This window comes from Poeciliopsis prolifica, unplaced genomic scaffold (assembly GCF_027474105.1).
Source record: "Poeciliopsis prolifica strain line A6 unplaced genomic scaffold, Auburn_PproV2 SCAFFOLD120, whole genome shotgun sequence".
NCBI classification, from domain to species: Eukaryota; Metazoa; Chordata; class Actinopteri; order Cyprinodontiformes; family Poeciliidae; genus Poeciliopsis; species Poeciliopsis prolifica.
In genome coordinates, this window is record NW_026562495.1 from 354238 (window position 1) to 373811 (window position 19574).

The 19574-nt window shown below is 39.9% G+C and overlaps 1 protein-coding gene across 1 annotated transcript; it reads right to left on the reverse strand.

Moving 5' to 3' along the window:
• Nucleotides 1-1232: 1232 nt before the first annotated feature.
• LOC129354877 (phospholipid scramblase 2-like) lies at nt 1233-15621 on the reverse strand. The gene is made up of 8 exons (XM_055024409.1): nt 15364-15621; nt 14883-14959; nt 8485-8747; nt 7446-7488; nt 6519-6739; nt 3733-3894; nt 2882-3043; nt 1233-2796 (listed from the first exon to the last, which is right to left on the reverse strand). The coding sequence occupies exons 2-8, from the start codon at nt 14893-14895 to the stop codon at nt 2737-2739; spliced, it is 924 nt and encodes a 307-aa protein (XP_054880384.1). The 5' UTR covers nt 14896-14959; nt 15364-15621; the 3' UTR covers nt 1233-2736.
• Nucleotides 15622-19574: the final 3953 nt, after the last annotated feature.

Sequence of the window (19574 nt, forward strand, 5' to 3'; positions counted from 1 at the left end):
TATTGCACAGAAAAAAAGCAATATTTAAATGTATGTGATAAATTTATAAATAATACATTTATTAGTTCAATGTATTATTTAGCTAATCAGACTTTTAGCTCAATTTATTTGTTAGCTAAATAAATGCTAATTTATTTCACTAATAATATTTGTTAGCTAAATGCTAACATGTGTTAGCATTTAGCATCACATTTATATTTGTTAAGCGAGTTACTCCCAGCCAGTTGGTATGTGTTTGCCTTCTAATTGTTGCCAGGAGTTTGATACGTTTTCAAGCTGAACTTCTGATGTTTTGCAGCTCTTTCCTTTGCATTTCTACTTTGAACCAGCGCTCCTTTTACCTGAGTGCATTTTTTAGCAACTCTACCCGCCTTTGTGTAACACGTCTATCTATTTGTCTACTTCCTGAATGCGTTGTGCATTGTGACGGGATAAACGCCACAATGCATGTCTTTTACGTTTGAGTTTTAGTTGTTTCACACTGTATTCACTGCTGTCTTGTTATGGGGAAGCTTAGGTGTGTAGATATTTCATTGTAGCCATTTCTGGTTCATGAAAATCGGCAAACCTCACTTGAATGGCATGTTTGATCTGACTGCATCACAGATCCATCAAGTGCTTTCTGGTTCATGAAAATTGACCAGTTGTCAAAATTGACATTTTGACAACTCAAGACCTTTTGGACTCCCATAACAAGCGAGCGTTTATTTCTAAAGAACAAAAACATTGTTAGGCCTGAAAAGTGACAGCTGATTTCTAACTACTTGTTTTCCACCCAAAAATTTTAATTTGGTGAATTTAAAACTCCCAAATTATTTCCAAAATTGTTTGCAGCTTTAATTAATATTTGGACACTGAGTGATGTATTTTTTCTAAATGAACATGTCCAGACATGTTCATGTAGAGAGGGTGTTACTGATTAAAAAAAAGAAAGAAAACAGCACTTTCACAAGCTTCCACGTGAGGGAGCTCTGAGACAACTAGTGTGACACCATTTTTTTTCCTCCATTTTTTCTTCTTTTGTTCTCCCTTTAGTGGGACATGCATTTCATCTTTCTGTCAGCATCTCCACGGTAGATAAAGACTAACATTAGCAACGTGTCCTTCGACGAAGCGATTGTGGTTTCCTGACACAGAAGTGAAAGCAGAAGTTACACACACAGATCAAAAGCCTTCGATCCCACCCCTCTGTTTTCATGCACAATAACACCAGACCAACAGTGACACAAACGCAGGTTTAAAGTAACATCGGTTTAATTTGAGTTTTTTGTTTGTAATAAAAAATTCAAAGGTTACACTTGTATGTTACAAAAGCATGCACTGCAAATTAAACTGAATATCTGCACTCTACACACTTTGGCTTCTTTGGAGATGAGATTACTGACACAAGGTAAAAGGAAATGAATGTTAACAGTTAGCGTCAGTGGCAAAAAAAAAAAAAAAAAAAAGGTTCAGGGGTCACGCCCGTGTTATCTTCATGAGCATAACCACTAGGAGTGGGAGTATTGAATGCAAAGCAGATCATTTACATTCATCAAACGACCTGACTTTTTCTATAAACAACGTAAACCACCATAAGGTGAGAGCTCACACAGGTTCATTTTGAGAGTATTTTTTCCTTCAACTTTGACAAACCACAACTTCTTTTTTTTTTTTTTTTTAGCTTCCTATTCGTGCCGCACAACTTGTTCAATTCACTTTTAGGCCGTACAATCACAGGAAACTGAGGGAAACCTGCAGGGTAAAGTTCAGCTGCTCGAGCCGTTTCCACGGCAAGCACTAAATGGGCACGTTATCATTCACTTTTCAGTCTTAATGGTTTTATGTCGCACCACAGCCTGTAGACGCAAGTGGTTTCAACTTGGAGCAGAGAAGAAAACGAGGGAAATTACCGCTTCGGGAAATCCTATCAGCATGCAACACCTAGGGGTTTCTTTTTCTGTTTTTATTTTTAATCAGACTGGCACAAAGACCACTTCCTTATCAAGTTCAATGACACAAAGTTTGAAATAGTAGCTCGAATAAAAGCTAAAACTAAGAAGTGACACCAAGCCTGTTTTGGCTGTTTTTTTTTTTGTTGCTTTGGTTAAACAGTAGCTACACTAATAATGTAATAGTGAGCAGGTGAATTGGCTATAACATTCTACATTAGACTACAACACGTATTTACACGATAGCATCTGTCCTAGAAGCCTACATAAAAAAGGTAAATAAAAAATTGTTAGTCCTATGAATATTGAATCATAACTGACCAAAATGACAATGGCCTCAGCTGCATGCTGCCACGACTTTAAAAACAAAGTGATTAATACGACTTCTGCGTCCAAAAGTATATTGCACTTACACTTTTCCTACTATGAATGCTCTAGGAGCATGACAACGATAATCACATATTGTAAAATATATGTTGACAAATATCAATAACAAGAAAAAGCACAGAGAGAGATGGCAGCAGAAAGCACATTCAACAGTATTTGGATATGTTGAGCTACGTATGATAGAAGACGGGTGATTTTTTTTTTAACATTTTATCACAAATCAAATGAACATGTAAAAGCTCTGCGGAGTGTGGGAACCATCAACATCCTTCCTAGTATGATCAAATTGGCCAGAAGCCCAAAAAATACTGAATCTAATCATTTAACATTTATAAATGAACGCTGGGACTTCTGCTGGAACTTCTGCTGAAGAAACCAAGACAGGAACTGGACAACAAAGGTGGACTGAGGCACTCGGTTATGAAAACACAGAGCTGCGTTGGTTAGCCTCTCCCACTTTCTCGAAGAACATGAAGTCCTGCGGATGAGCCACGACAGAAAAATAAACGGCGTTAAGCGAGATAATAAAAATCAGACACCATCACTAGGATTCAGGAACTCACAATGAGGAAGCAGGCGCCCATGAGGACGGCCTTCATCTTTACGTCCAGGTCCATCGGGAACTGAATGCCGAAGTTGTCCGTGTCAGTGAAGACTTCCTTCAAGAGGCCGCTCCACTGCTTGCTGATCCGACCAATGGGTTGTTCGCCATCTTTACCCGTCAGCTACACAGCGATGGCGAAATACAGAACACACAGGCTCACAAAATTGTCTTAAAGCTACCTTCCTGCAATTATGTCTTTGAAAACAAAGCACATCAGATGTCAAATATATTTAATGATATGGTCATCATTGTAATATATATACATTTTTTGTTTTGTTTTTTTTGTCTTTTTTTTACTAATTATATCTTACAACCAGGCAAGTGAAAGTATGCAAAAAAATCTGATAGGAAGAAATAACCTATTTATTAGGTTCAGAAAGAAATAAATGTGTTTTACTTCTGGGTATAATAATTACAGCAATCTATCACATTAAAGAGGAAAAATGACTGAGTCGGGAGAGTGACTCTGAGGGACACCAAGCAACTCAACACCAATTCATTGAAGTAGTTCACTTACAATCTAAAGAGACATTTTTTGAGATCTTAGATTTGTCCAGAAGATCTACAGAAACTACTGTGAATACATTCTACCTGTTTAGTGTGCTACTGTGTGTTTTCAATCAGATTAAATGTTCTAAAACAAACTATTAGATAAACGGCATCCAGATCCCTTCCTGCAGTTACAGAATAAACCCAAACAAAACTAAAAACCCTCGTCTGTAAAGTCTGAACAGTCCACGGTCATTGTGAACGATGCTTATAGAACAGTCAGAACTCAAACTACTCCTCCAAGGACAGATGAGAGTTCACCTCAAAGACGACGTCCCCACAGCAGTTGCAGGCGAAGCAGGGCCCCTTCAGTCTCAGCACCGTCTCTCCATCTGGTCCCTGGATGGAGAACTTTGGCAGGAAAGGATGCCAGTCCTGTTTGACGAACCCTATGGTGGTTCCCGGCGGCGCCTGGACCTCCATCTGCGGGACACACACACACACACACATTACAAGGTTTTCTCTCAGAAAACGCCCGGTGGTTGGTTGCTAGTAATTCATCCAGAGGCCTGTTGTGTTTTTTGGGTTACAAAATGTTTAAAGCTGTCAGAAAATTTAAAAATATCACGTGATAGTTATGTGTTAATGAAAGATTGGAAGATTATTACCTTAACACTAACTATAAAATTTTAACAAATGCAAAGATTTTTAAAAAGACTGAAATAAAATTCAATGCTTAGCCTGGTGGGAGCACAAGTAAAGCCTGGTGGCCCGCCAGGCTTATAATACACTGGGGGAAACCCTGCAGTCACCCCCCAGAGTTAGGAGGCGATTCACCTTTGCACCACGGACAACATATACAAACCTCTGCACGACGTGAAAAGGCTTCTCACGTAGTGCAGCAGGAATGATAATTGAAGCTGTGACTCCACCAATGTGACACAGAGGTAATAAATCTCACATGGTTTCTGGTTGGGGAGCGCACAGAGAGCTGTTGTGTGTGAGGGCATCGATTTGGGCACAGGCTAGTGAGAACTAGCCTGTGCCCAACGACAGGATTAAACGGGGTAAAGATGGCAGAGGACCGGGAATTAACAAGGAGACGGTTATGATGGACAAAAGGTCCATTCAGACTCCCAACAAACCTCCCCTGACTGGAACAGCCTGAGCAGAAAGGAGTTGAGATGAAAGACAGAGGTCTAATTTACTTTTGGTTACGTTAAGATGTGCAAATAGAGTTACATTAATTTAATTAGAACATCGCAAATAAGTGTTCAGTAAGTAATCTAATGCACCACCATTTAACAAGAAACCAAATATGACCAAAAGTCATATTTAAAGATGAACTTCAAGTCATATAGTGGATATGAAAAGTGATGTTGTGGTGAAGCATTTTATATATTAAACACCACATACCATTCCGTCAAGGTTTTATTGATGTAAACAGACTTGACAGACTTGCTGTCCCAAGTCATTTCTGGACCAGAGGTTTCAGACAAAACATATCTGAAACTTTACTCATCTTTCCTCTTGTTGTTATTACTTCTTCGTGTTCGCTTATCAAGTTTATTTCTCATTGTTTCTCTTCTCAAATCGCTTTATGACTGGCGATGGCTCCTTTTATGCTCCTAATCATTTAATTTAGAAAGTTTTATGGATGTACGTGGCTGCTTTCTAAGCTTTACGATCCCATTCCTTATCGAATTTATTAACTTCTTGTGCTGAATGTATCAACTCGTTTACATGTGTAACTATAAAACTAGTGGCAATAATAAAAACCCACTTAAAAAAACAGTATAGGGACATTTATTAAATTTTTGGATTAGACATGAACTTGTGTGAGATTTTCCAGTTATTATATGATTGATTAAGTTCACATACACCAGAAATATGAAGACAAAATTTTTTACTTTCTGACATTGAACCAAACTAAATGTTCCTGTTTCTGGTCAGTCAGAGTACCAACATTTTTTCTATTGGCTAAATACCTGAATAATGGGAGAAAAAAGTTTGTTTTGATTCCTTTCTTGAGTCAGAAGTTCACATACACCAAGCTGTGCAACACTTTGAGAAGCTCTGATGATGACGGGGAAACATCTGCGTTAAACGAAGACAGACCTGTGGCTGCATTTTAAGTATTCATCACTCTTATTTGCAACCTGAAGGTTCATCTGTTCAAACAGCTGCATGGAGGAATAAGCAGCATGGGAAAGTTGATCACATCATTTTGTAAAAAAGCCAGTTCTGTTCCGTAACAAAGCCGTGATCCGGTTATCGTGAAAAAGGTAATGCGGCTCGAGCCCCGAGCCAAAAAGGTGCACAACCTGCAAACCCGACTCAGTTACAGCAGTTTTCTCAGGATGAATGGGCCAGAGTTACAGCAAACTTATTGTGAGAAGTTTCTGGAAGGAAACTTAAAACGTTTGACCCAAATCATGTTGCTTAAGAAGCAATTCTACCAAAAACTTAAAATGTTAAGTGCTACATTTGGAGAAAAAAGTTTTAAAAGGATAAATAAATCTCTAATCATCCTGGACTTTAGAAAACAGTAATGCTTTTGCACTTCAAACAAACCTGGAATAGGAGAAGTTTAGTCCTTTTTTGTCAAATAATAAAATCAAAAAGGTTTGGTGTCTTTTTATGAAGTGGATAAATATCTAGTTTCTCGTCTAGCAGCTTCAATAATGTGATCCAATCCTGTTCTTATTTTAATTCTGATACAAAGATTTAAGGAAAATGCTACAATAAACACCCACTGAACTTTGTAGCATTAGTCAGGCGTTTTCTGAATAAATGTAAAGCCCAACTCTGTGCCAAATTGGATGCTGAATCTTTTGTAAATAAGAAAAAACCTTCAACAGCAGCAGGTGGGGGAAGGGCAGTTCTGCGCTACTTCAGCAGATAAAAACTCTTGCCACTCCTTCTTCTCTGTCACTAAACTAATCCATGCCTTCACATAAGCACTCAGGGTGTGTTAAAAACTTGTCCTGTATTGTTCTGTACAGTCCTGTATTTTCCCCACCTGCACAAGGTGGGGAAAATATCTACGATATGGAGGCTATTACATACTTCTAACGCAACACAATAGATATAAATTTAGGACAGACCTCCTGCAGACAGCAGGGACACCAGCAGGAGACGCATCGGAAGGGCCGGATGAGACGGATGACCTCCCTGTCCATGTTGTCCTTGATCTTCATGTCGAAGCTGCGCAGAGAGCCGCAGCAGTTCCTGGTGCAGCAGTCGTTCTTCTCCTTGGCCTTGTAGATCTTCTGGCCCAGACTGTTTTTGATCTCGTACTGGTTGTTTGTCTCAAACCCAATGAAAGCTGTGGAAGAGCAGGGAACAGAGATGTTAAAATACTTCAAATAAAAGTACTTAAATTGACTTTTTTTGTGTGTGTTTTGTTGCAGTGACATGTAGAAACATCCTGGTTTCTAAGATGTGCCTGTTTATGTTCCACCTGTACGCCAAGACCCTGCTACTTAGAAACACCCAAGTTTCTTATTGAGCAACATTTAATAAAAAAATAGAGATGGACTAAACCAAAGCTTCATGTCTTAGTTTTTCAGCAGTGATGAGGCATGTAGCTCCCCTAAAGTGAACTTAATTACAGAGAAAAACCATCTAACGTACAAATCCAGCTGCATGTAGCCTTCATCCAGCACCCAGTGAATCTTTTTAGCAGATTGGCCACTGACTGGCACACAGTGTATCCAGAGGGGTTTCAAATAGACTGGACTGTCTGAATAGCTAAACAACTTCAACGTGATTTTTACCATCAGATGTCGATACAGTCTTACTCAAAAATTCCTAGAATAAGCTGACAATTTTAAAGTGAATTTATATTTTCTATAATTGCTTAACTGTCAAAAATCAAACCAAATTACTGACTTTTTGAAATTTTGTTGAAATATTACTACTTAAAACTTATTTTGTTTGCTGCTTAATAAAGCCAAAAAAAAGTATCTCAAATTAGAGCTTTTGCTTTCTACATATTTCAGTGTGCAAAAAACTACATGAATGAAATGTACCTTCCAGGAGCTCAACTTTCTGATGGATCAGGATCTGGTCGATCTAAAGCAGAATATAAATGATTTACAGATAAGAAACAGATACACAAATCAGTATATTTAAAAATATTTTCAGCAGTATAACTCAAGAACTTAAAAAAAACCCAACACAAGCTAAGTTCTTACAAGCAGACAGTCACGTGTAAGATAATTGTTTTACCATTATCTTACACTGCTTCTTGGAGAATTATACAATTTTGGAAAAAGAAAATCCGCTGACTTAAATGTTTTTCTTAGTACATTGTTTCAAAGTTCAAAAGGACAACAGGATAAAGTTCATATCTTGGACAGGAATGTCTTAAATGGGTGGGCGTTGTGCGTTTTTCAGGCACATATTTTCATTTTCCAACACATTCAAGTAACTTCAGCTGCGATGAAAATGCTGTATTGATCAAATACTACTTAGAAGAAACGTGAAGGGTTGAAATTTGTTTCTGTCTCTTTAAGAAACTCAAACTCTTTCCAACACTCCCTTCAGCACGTTGTCACAACACTCCACCATTACGCCATTTACAGCCATTCTTAGAAGCGTTCTACTGAGAAGTAGCTTGTATGATGAGCTTAGCAGAATCAAAGCAAGACTCCAGGTCTGTATCTGATGACAGAACAACAATATGACATGATATAAAGCACAAAAAAGTCAATTTGACATTGAAAGTTGAAGTCAATTTATTCATAAGTTCTGCATCACCTGAGTTGAAGGAAAATAAATAAAAAAAAAAACTGTTCTACTTGTGTTGTTTCCATTTTAGCAGTGTTAAAAAGTTGCAGGAATCAACAGGTGGATAAGAAGTGCCATAAGGCATGCTGAGTTTTCCACTGGTAGAGATCTACAGCTGTTGCTCACCACCAGAAAGGAAGGAAGAACAGAAGTGATTTTTTTATTTTAACAGACAGGAGCCCAGACTGATTCAGAATGGCGTGTCTGTTTACAATCGCAAATATTACCGTTTATCGTACAGAAATCAGTTTACCAGATGTTTCCCCCTTTCAGACCTACCTGTGTGAGGTACTCGAGCCCGGGCGGGACGCCGACAGGAGTCGGAGCTGGAGAGATTCCCATTGGTTGGCCGACGAAGTCTGGACCTGGAGCAGGGCCCGGTTGATACATAACAGGAGGCTGGCCCTGGTTGTAGCCCATGTTGAAGCCTGGTGGGGGACCCTGATTGGGGTCGCCAAGATATCCTCCAGCTGGGACCGGATAAGGGGGCGCGGACTGGCCGGGTTGTGGGTAAGGAGGATGGTTTGGAGAGCCTGGGTAGCCTACAGTGAATCACACACATTCATCTTTTACCGGCTCAAAACTGGATGTTTTGGTTTTCCCATTGATAAGATGATATGCTGCATATTTTTGCATGTTTTGCATATGAAGAACAGTCCAGAAGTGTGACATGAAAAGAGAACAATAAAAGCAAGTCTTAGAAGAAAGTATCCTCCTGAGTCAATCCATTTTAGAGACTATTTTTGTCCAGGTCTCTTTACAAAAAAGCTCAAGCTCAAAATGGAGGTCATCTGTTAAACATTACGGCTCAGGCCCTGCCACAGATTGAAATTGAATTTAGCTCTGCACTGTGACTACATTCAATTGATTTCTAACTACCTCTGGTTGTACGTTTAGTGTTGCTATTTTGCTGGAAGTTGGATCTTTACCCCAGTCAATCAAGCAAAAGAGTATCAAAAGCGCCTAACGTACAAATCTGCCATCCAAACATCAAATGGGGGTAAAACTGAAAAAAGAAGATTTCAAAACCATAATGCAAACCACCAGAGGAATAAAGCAGCTTTTTGGTTTCTTATCTGGTGTTTAGATGACATGACACATCTGGGCTTCTTCATTTTCTTATCCAAAAGTCACGATAAGAGACATTTTTGAACAAACGGTGACTGAACCATGGTTGTGTGCAAGAGCTTCTATGCATGCATGTCTGGATTGAGTTATTTCTCCCTGGATGCTATTATGCACTGAGCCACAAAGCAAACAGAAACATTTTAGAGGACAGGAAGTAAAAATCAAGCATGTGAAGTGTCATGGTAAAAAAAAAAAAGAAAGAAAAGAAAAAGAGCACCCACTTTCAGTTGTACATCTCTACCAAAATGGCAGAAATATGAATGTCCTGGTTTATAATGGGGGCTAAATGTGACTCAACTCGCTATAAGTTGACACAACAGATGCCACACCATCGTTTACTAAGCAGGAAAAAAAGGCCAGAACAGAAGAGCTGTGTTTCATAAAGTATATCATGATTTGTTCTCACATATTTGTGGAGGATCTGTGGCCTACTCCTCTTTCCAACACGGCCTCAGTTCACTGAGGTTAGCAGCGTTTCTCGCCGCAGCCTTTCAGCAGGTTGAGGTCTGGATTTTAACCCATTTACTGCCACCCTCAAAATGCCTGCATGTCCGTCGATGGGTCCATGAGGAAACTGATGTCATCGTGCGACTTAAGGGGTTTAACTGAATTATTGCAAAACGCTCTTTTCTTTCTCCGTCAGCCATTTTGTAATACTCTGAGCCAGTTTAACAAAGAAACAACTGGTTAACAGTTCACGTTTACCTTTACAGTATTTGTGACATAGAGCACGTCATATTTACCACAATAACTACCAGTGCAAAACAGCCATCATGCTTAACCAGTAGGATCAGGAGGAGCAGCTGGTGTATTTTCTTTGGTTTTCTACAAGTAAGGCCCTCTGAGTTATGAACAAACATCTCTACATTGTTCAAGAGGTCTTGTCGATCATCCAGATGCAACTCTGTGAACCAGCTTTATGTTGCCATATTATTTTAGAGAGAAGACGCTTTCAAACCCTGTACAGTCAGTCTCAGATGGAACTAGCTTTGGAGTGAATCTGAAGATCTGCTGGGAAGATTGGCAAATGTCTTAAATGATTTCTGAGCAGAATGGACATCCATTTAAATGAAAAAAACCTGCATATCAACCTTTCTAGATTTGTGGGTAGTAACAGTTGCTTTTCAAAGAGCCTAACTGAACTTTTTTTTTTACAGACACCTGCAGGCTATGCCCCGACCAACCAAACATTACCAGAACCTTAACTACAGGAACCAGTTGCTAATATATCGTCTGACCTCTGACTTGCCCGTAACCGTTCTATAAAAAGTGCAAAAACAACGACCTCCATCTGTGCATAAACTCCCCAGCTTGAAGCTTTTTTTTTTACCACAACTGACTCCCCATAAAGAGGTTATTAGTTGGTTTTAATGTCGGCAGCGACGTGAATGTGTCATGTTGTTCAAAAAGACCATTAGTCTAAGGATCCTGCCTTTCTCACCACAAGCCAAATGACTGCACTTTATTGCTGAGAGACGAGCAAAACCAAGAGTTTACAAGATGGCCCCAGCATGGCGACGAGAAAACAGTGAACTCACTGTTCTTATTTACAAATTTATTTCTATCTGGTTAGAAAAGGCCATCCAGTTTAAAACACATTTTTATATTTGAACTGTAGACATCTGCATCAGTTTGACCACTAAATGCTCTGTTTATGCTCCTGTCTGTTTAACGCGTTATGGTTTCAGTGAAACAATAAAACATAATTTTTTTTTTTATTGCTCATTAAATTTGCGTAAGATGGAAATTTCTCTTCAATACCTAGCAGGAAGAGATCATACACATAAACGCCAAAGTCCACAGTGAAGTGAGTCAATTAACATAAAACTACATGTACACACAGATTAATTTGTATGTCCATAAAAACTGCTAAAGCCATTTTTCTCAATGAGACAAAGACAATACTGTTTAAGCATTGTAAAAGTTACAGGTGAATGTCTTAATAACATAACTTTTTTCTGCAAAATCTGAACTTTGAAAGTTTTGCCAAACAGAAGAAACTGAAACAATAAATGGAGATGATGAGAAAAGACATGTCTTAAGTGTGGACTGCTTGTATAATTCATAAAATGAAAGTTGGTTTGGAGCCATAATCTCATTGGCCTTGTTGTTCACCTAATTCACTTTGGTCTAATATCTAAGCTAATGGTGTTCTATTAAATGAGAGAACGAGCTGATTGAATGCCCTTTAAATCTTGGTCAACGTGTTTACTGATTAACTTTTTTAGCTTGTTATCAACTTTGTACGTAATTGTCATCTTTGATAAAAATTTAACTTGCCAAGACCGATTTGGCAGGTCAAGGTCAAATTGGTCTTAACCTGCCAAACTGGTCAAGGCCAGTACTTAAAAATACATTTTGATTTCTTCTTAAGTACTAGAGTATTGGAAGATATGAAAACAGTTTTCAAAATATTTTTTTTCTGACCTTCCTGCCATAAGTGATTACTATGTATTTCGCAGAAGAGGAAACGCCGCAGTGTGTGAGAAAACGGTTTGATTTGAAGTTCCCATTTTAAAATGTCTCCAGCGCCTCAGTGAGTAGCACAGCTAGTATCATAACAACAAATCAGTGGACCTCCAGTATTTGTAGGGCTGATGGATCACCACCACCCAGAAAAAGCTTGAATCCAGGAATTCTTGGAATGCGTCTCAGAACGCTTGAAAATCACTATTTTTTTTTTTATAGCTGAAGCACCAAATGTACCTTAATATGCCTTAATACACACAGTGGAAATCATCTTGGCACCTCCATGCCAGAAGCTGACATCTACAATATTTCTACTCTTGGGAGTTTCAGCCAATCAGAGCCAAGGAAACTATGACAATGCTCCTGGATTGGCTGGACTAGTACAGCTAGCAGTGTGCCAAGCAGCATTGCGCCTTGGCATTTCAGCTCGGCAAGCTACATTTTCATTTGAATATTTTAGATATGATCTGTGAAATAAAATTGTGAATAGGCAAATCCACAGATACTGAACCTGGCATAGACTGAGTCCACCGTTTCTCTCAGCCTGAATGAATCCAGGTCCCGACATGTCATGAAAAATACAGTTTCCTTTTAAACAGCTTCCTCAATACCTGCACCAAAAAGTTTTCACATTTTTCTTAGAAAATGTGTGTACTAATTATCTCACATGCCCTGTGTGAGCAGTGGCAAAATACTGACAAAGGGTGATCGTTTGCCCCAGTCCTTTCCTACTTAACTCACATCCTCCACACTTTTCAAAAGTTAGCTGCCCCACTGCTGGTCCCATTGGAATGAAATGGCAAAGGGTCGGCATGGTGCTACTAATCAAATGCACTTGATAAGATGAGTACCATCAGTTTAATGAATTTTCTAAAAGCAGTTTTGGTAGTTTAGTGGAGTTGTGTGCCAGAGATGAAAGAGCTCGCCGAGGATCCTTGGGAAACAACTGTTGATGCTCGTCATTCCAGGAAGGTTTAGAAGGTCATCGCCAAACATTGTAATTATGAAAAGGTTGAACAAGTCTTAGTAAATCTTGTTCTCTCACCATAATGTGCAATGGTATGTTAAGAAAACTCAAGTATTGCATATCGGCAGCAAACTTCTCATTGAAGTTGCCATTCATGGCGGTGGAAAGGTGGTTGTTGGGACTCGTCTTGAGGTCACAGGCTCTGGAAACCATCAGGTTCATGACCCAGTGCCCACCTTGCACTAAAATTTGTCCTAAAATATCCAAACATCTTCCAGATTTCTTAAATACAGACATAGACATCTACAAGACACAGAAAGGACAGTTAGCAGTGTTTTTGTTTGGTGTCTGAATAGCAGCTCAAGTATCAGGTTACATGGCATCAAACAAGACCCTTTCACAAAGTCCTTCAGGGCCATTGAGGTGTCTTTTTTGATCGACCAATCGTATTAGTAGAGTTAAGGTCAGTCTACCTCAGTAACATGTCTGACTCTCCAGCTGAGGTAGTCACAGGAAGTGAGGATGAAGTAATGTAGCATTGACTTGATTTGTGCAATCATCCAGCCACAGGATTTAAAAGTGCAAACAAGACCCAAGCATACTAAACAGAGTTCATCCAGCATTATGGTTTTGAAAAGAAAGGTAAGGGGGAGACCTCCATCGCAGAATGTGTGCCTCACGGTTTCATGAGGTAAATTTAAGAATTCAAAGAGTCTGTCTGCTGTGCCACGAGCTGCTCACACCCCAAAACCCTTCACTGTGGCCAAATCAAAAAAACATCTTCAAAACACAAAAGGGCCCATTTTTTCACCACACTTGTTGCCAGTTATAACAAACACTTGATCCCAATTATTCCTGCCAGTGGAGGAACAACCAGGTATCGGGTTTCAAGACAAATTATTTTTTCCCTAGGTAGATTGGGATAGCCCTTCCCTTAAATTAAGTCATTATTTCATTTATTCATCATTTTTGCAGTTGCCAATCAGTCAAAGGCACGTACACAATGGATGGATGATTTTTACAGCATAATCTGCAGTCAGGAAATGTTGTAATCATGCATACATTATGGTTTGATCAGCTTTCCTAATCTGTTGTTGAGAAATGAAATGGCAAAAGAAGCGCAATCAATGGGAAATAGTGTTAAGCAACAATTCAGATAAAGATATACTACTAATGTAACATTTTCTCTAAAAATTGTGTTACATCAAAATTAATTAAAACATTTAACTATAACAAAAATAAAATGAGTTCCATAGTTTTCAACACACAGGCAAGAAGAGGTTTGATTAGAGCTATAAAATAAGAGTTAAGAAGCAATAGAAAGGAAATGTAAGCTATAAAATTGGGTTATGAATTTGAAAAAATTGTGAAATGACCCAAAGACCATTTTCAGGATCGCCATCTTTTCTTCCTGACCGTGACCTTTACTATCCAACCAATGGAGCATGATTATTGCATTTTCTCTGCTTTGACATTCAGTTGTGTTGACACTGATGCGACTCTCATCTAACCAAACTGGTTTTCTGTAATCTTGGTATTCGGCTCCAATGGCGAGCTTAATCCAGCCAGTTGAAGGTCACGAGCCTCCAATTTGTTTTAGCTCTCGCATAAGAGGGGAAGTAAGAAATCCGTTCCACCTCTTTTTCACATTCCTTCACCCTCTTTCCAGGAAACACAAGATTTGCATCTGCTTGAAAGTGAGGAGGACCGTACTAGCAGACAAAAGGAACTACAGGCAGCCACACGTAACGCCTCCAAAACCTTTTAAACAACGAGGGTGAAGCCCTCAGGACCAACACCAGAGATGTAGTCACGCTAGCATCTTAAAAACAAGTTTCAGATTTCACCATCTTTCAGGAACAGAGGCCATGAGAAGAATGGAGAGAGGCGGACCGGTTCATGATTCATCGCTTTCTATGGAAAATCTGGGTTGGGCAAGAGTGGTGGAAACTTTAAAAAGGCAAATCAAACAATGTCACAATAGCTAAAAGATGTGATTATAGAAGAAACAAAGAGGAAGACAGTGCTCAAGAGGTCAGTGTCAGTTTTTATGATTGCAAAGTGGAAAACTGTAATCACCACTATAATGAAGTTATACTTCATTATAACTTACCTGGAGCAGACATTGTGATTGGCGGAGAACTGGAGAAAGAAATGAGGTCACACTTCCCAAATCCCTCCCAGGGTTTCCTTGGAAAACAGGGATGAAGGAAAAGGAGAGGAAGGGCAAGGGGAGTTATGGTGGGGAGGCGAGGAGAGGAGTACAGAACAGGAAAGTACAAGTTAACAACCACAACCTGACTGGACCTAAATCCAGCAAGCAAACAGCTGGGGAACTCATGATGAAACGAAACTCCAATGTTTAGGGAACAATCCTTTCATTTTTCCACGCTGCGGGCTGGAAAAGAAAAGCTTGCAAAGCGAAAGTGGGTGTGTCGTGTTTAACCAGACACATCTGCCTGGTTATCTAGAACACGCAGTCCTGCTGTGGCCCTTTTCTCCTAGTCAAACTGAGCAGCTGAAAACACATGAAAGCCTCCAATAAACGATTTAAGTACCGACTTAGCTTTCAAAAAAGATGCAAAGCAACTTACGCGTGAATTTAAATCCCAAAGAACGAAAGGAGACGCAGGTTGTCGGTTCCAAAGTAGTACTTTCAGTCCTTTTCCCAATCTGTTCGTCGTTGCTGCTGCTGTTGCCACAGTCTCTCCTCCTCTTTTCTCTCCCCTCCCCTCAGAAAGGCTTCTTTGGGCGTCTTTGTGGGGAGGCAACAAGGCGCGAACATGAACATGGGCGGGGACCAGAAACATTGGAGTTCAAGTCGGGTTTAAATTATGTTTGGTGACCCAAGTCAACCCACGGGTGAAAGGTCGAAATGTGTTGTTTGTAAGTTATTCAACTCGACGAGTAAAACAGACAGGCTAGTTCCGCGTGCGTACATGAAGTAAGCATTACGGTACTTTCAAAATAAAAGCATAATCTCACTTTATTAAAATAACGGCCGAAGTAAAAACAAAAAAATGACTTTGACCATTATCTTATTTTACGTTTTATTCAAATCGATGGCAAGTTTTGGCCAAAATAACCTTCATTTCGTTTTTAATACCTTCATGTGTATTTATTTATTTATTTATTTATTTATTTATTAGATTTTGTTGTATTTTTTGGTTAAAATTACTGGAAAGTTATTCCACCCAAGTTTTGCTCTAAAATGCCATGCATACATGGGTGCACAATAAACTAAAGAGGCGTACATGGCCTTCTCAGGGAGCTGCTCTCATCTGGCCGTCACATCATACAACAGCCACTAGAGGTCACCAGAACTCTAGAAAACAGAAACTCAAATATTCCACATTCATTTGTTGTGGAGCCTTTTCGATCCGGATCCAATTGAATCATCGTGTCGTCATGTGGATTAATGGGTGTCCCGTTACTTAAAGTTTGACTCTAAGTGTATCTTCTGGCTCTCTTTCACCACTAAGGTTACTGATGTGATTATATTGGCAAATTGCAGGGCCGCGCAGAGACTTTTGCAGGGGCAGAGGCTGAAAGTAAAAAAAAAAAATGGCACATTGAATAAGATCTTAAAACATCGTACAACAACATAGCAACATAGTTTAATTGTCTGTTTGTTCTTTATTAGTTGATTTTTACATTTTAATTTCTGTGTTTATGTTTGTGCTGTTTAATTTGTGCCTTTACATTGCTTTTTGGGGACAAATAACTTATATTGAACTGAATTAATACCCTTATCAAAAACTGCAAATGGACACCAATGCTTCCATATGTTCACATAATACATAAAACCTTTGTTTTTGGTGTAATTAGTGTGAATGCTGTTGGGATTCCACTTTTCTGGTTGCTGCGTAAATTTCGTCTCGCTTCTTCTCCTGCATACTTTGTGATGTTTTATTTATTCAACTTTTATACTATTCAGCTTTTTCTCCTATATCTCTTGGTATTAATGATCTTCATACCTTTTATAATAATCAGCTTTTCATGAATTTTTCACCCAATATGGGAAACTGCTCCATCCTGTGGAAGAATATAGAATTACAATATAAAATGTCCTGTTGTGTGTCTCAGACAGATTGCCAGGAGTGCCGACAAAATATTTCCAAACAGGAGGCCAGATGAGGCTCTCTGACAATGCTTGGGTGAAACACCAAAACCAAAAGCTGCAACAGAAAGTCAAGCATAGACATGCAGAGTTATAGCAAACTCATGTGGTGACCAATCAACAACTTCAGTGAGTCCTTCATATATTTCATGTATTACATTAACACGAGAAGACAACCACCAGGATTTAATGTTGCTTATGATAAATTCAGATCTAAGACTGAAAAATATTCATCTTCTATATTAAATTAATTGGAATGTATAAAAACAAACCCTGCAAAAGTAAAGTTATTTGTACAACTCACCGATTATTCAACAGAAGAGTTTTTAACTTAAATTATACCTGTTGCATGCAGGATGGTAACTGGTATTGGGTTTTAGCAAGGTTTTGAAAGGTTAGTTTCAAATCTGCTCATTTTATGCATTTCATGTAGTTAAAAGACCTTTTTCTGAGATATCAGAGGCAGAGTGATCAACTTTCTCTGGCCTTCCAACTCTGCAGCTTCAACTCCCAGTCTGCTGACTGAAAGGCACTTTGCTTTTCACATCTGTCTCCATGCGAAGAGACTGATGTGATGAAAATTGGAAATGATTCTTGTCTCAAAAGACGAGTGAAGTAATTTTGTGGAAACTAGAGTACAGTTTCCACAAACCCCTACTATTTTGATGTTTAACGTACTGAAGATCTTTCACCTGTGCAAGGTGAATGTAAATTAAAGAAGTCCATTATGCAAAGGTTCATTCAGAATAACCATTAAAAAAACCACACATCCGGGGTGTTCGTCTTGCATGTTTTTTTTCTTGCTTTAACAAAACATCCTGGCTGTTTCTTAAAACACAAATCATCAGATTTAACAAGGGATCTCATTTAATTTCTTGGACTCCATGGGAGTGTTTCTGCCAACAATTACTGGCGAGATGTTTCCACAGTGATGCTCTGCCCCGTGTTGATCTGTTCAGGGAATGCTCACATCTGCAGAGGGGAGTCTATATTTGCAGTTATAATTAGCAGTGTGTGGCACTTATAGGGAGCTGGACCAGGGCGGAGTAACGAGGACACAAACACAAACACATGAGTGGCTCATTAAACAGAAATGAAATCCATGAGCACGTGGATACAGGCTTACGTGATGGATTCATATTCATACAGTAATATGAAGATACTCAATATAACTCACCCACCGCGGGTGGTTCTTATCCTCTGAGCTCGGGTCCTCTACCAGAGGCCTGGGAGCTTGAGGGTTCTGCGCAGTATCTTGGCTGTGCCAAGGACTGCACATTTCTGGACTGAGATGTCTGATGTTGTTCCTGGGATCTGTTGTAGCCACTGCTCCAGTTTGGGGGTTACTGCCCCGAGGGCCCCGATGACCACAGGCACCACTGTGGTCTTCACCCTTCCAGGCCCTCTCCAGTTCTTCCCTGAGGCCCTGGTATTTCTCCAGTTTCTCGTGCTCCTTTTTCCTGATGTTGCAATCACTTGGTATTGCTACATCTACCACAACGGCTTTCCTCTGATGTTTATCCACTACGACAATGTCTGGTTGGTTCGCCATTACCATTCTGTCTGTCTGGATCTGGAAGTCCCACAGGATCTTAGCTCTGGGATTCTCCACCACCTTTGGGGGTGTTTCCCACTTTGATCTCGGTTTCCAGTCCATATTCTGCACAGATGTTTCTGTACACTATGCCTGCCCCTTGGTTATGTCGTTCCATGTACGCTTTCCCTGCCAGTATCTTGCCCCCTGCTGTGATGTGCTGGACTGTCTCAGGGGCCTCCTTGCACAACCTACACCTTGGGTCTTGTCTGGTGTGGTAGATCTGGCCTCTATTGCTCTGGTGTTTAGGGCCTGCTCCTGGGCGGCCAGGATGAGGGCCTCTGTGCTGTCCTTGAGTCCAGCTTTTTCCAGCCATTGGTAGGATTTACTGATATCAGCCACTTGGGTTATTTGCTGGTGGTACATCCCATGTAGGGGCTTGTCCTCCCATGATGGTATCTCTGGCACCTCAACCTCCGTTCCCTGTTGTCTGAGACATTCACTGAGCACATTGTCTGTTGAGGCTTTGTCCCTGATGTATTTATGGATCTTAGTTGTTTCGTCCTGGACAGTGGTTCTCACACTCACTAGTCCTCTGCCTCCTTCCTTGCGGCTCGTGTACAGTCTCAGGGTGCTGGATTTGGGATGGAACCCTCCATGCATGGTTAGTAGCTTTCTAGTCTTAATATCTGTGGCTTTTATCTCCTCCTTTGGCCAGCTGATTATTCCAGCAGGGTATCTGATTACTGGCAGGGCATAGCTGTTTATCGCACGGATTTTGTTCTTGCCATTGAGCTGGCTTCTCAGGACTTGCCTTATTCGTTGGAGGTATTTAGCTGTGGCTCCTTTCCTTGTGGCCTCATCGAGGTTGCCATTTGCTTGTGGTATACCTAGGTACTTGTAACTGTCCTCAATGTCTGCTATTGTTCCTTGTGGGAGTGAGACTCCTTCTGTGTGGATCACCTTCCCCCTCTTTGTGATCAGCCGACCACACTTCTCTAGTCCGAATGACATCCCAATGTCAGTGCTGTAGATCCTGGTGGTGTGGATCAGTGAGTCGATGTCTCGCTCACTCTTGGCATACAGCTTGATGTCATCCATGTAGAGGAGGTGACTGATGTTGGCCCCATTTTTGAGTCGGTATATATATG

What these genes read in the sequence shown, in the direction of transcription:
- LOC129354877 (XM_055024409.1), bottom strand. An exon ending in GAAAGTTGAGCTCCTGGAAG is followed by an intron (nt 6,740 to 7,445) that starts GTACATTTCATT and finishes GCTCTTCCACAG; the next exon opens with CTTTCATTGGGTTTGAGACA. An exon ending in GTGGGGACGTCGTCTTTGAG is followed by an intron (nt 3,044 to 3,732) that starts GTGAACTCTCAT and finishes ATCGCTGTGTAG; the next exon opens with CTGACGGGTAAAGATGGCGA.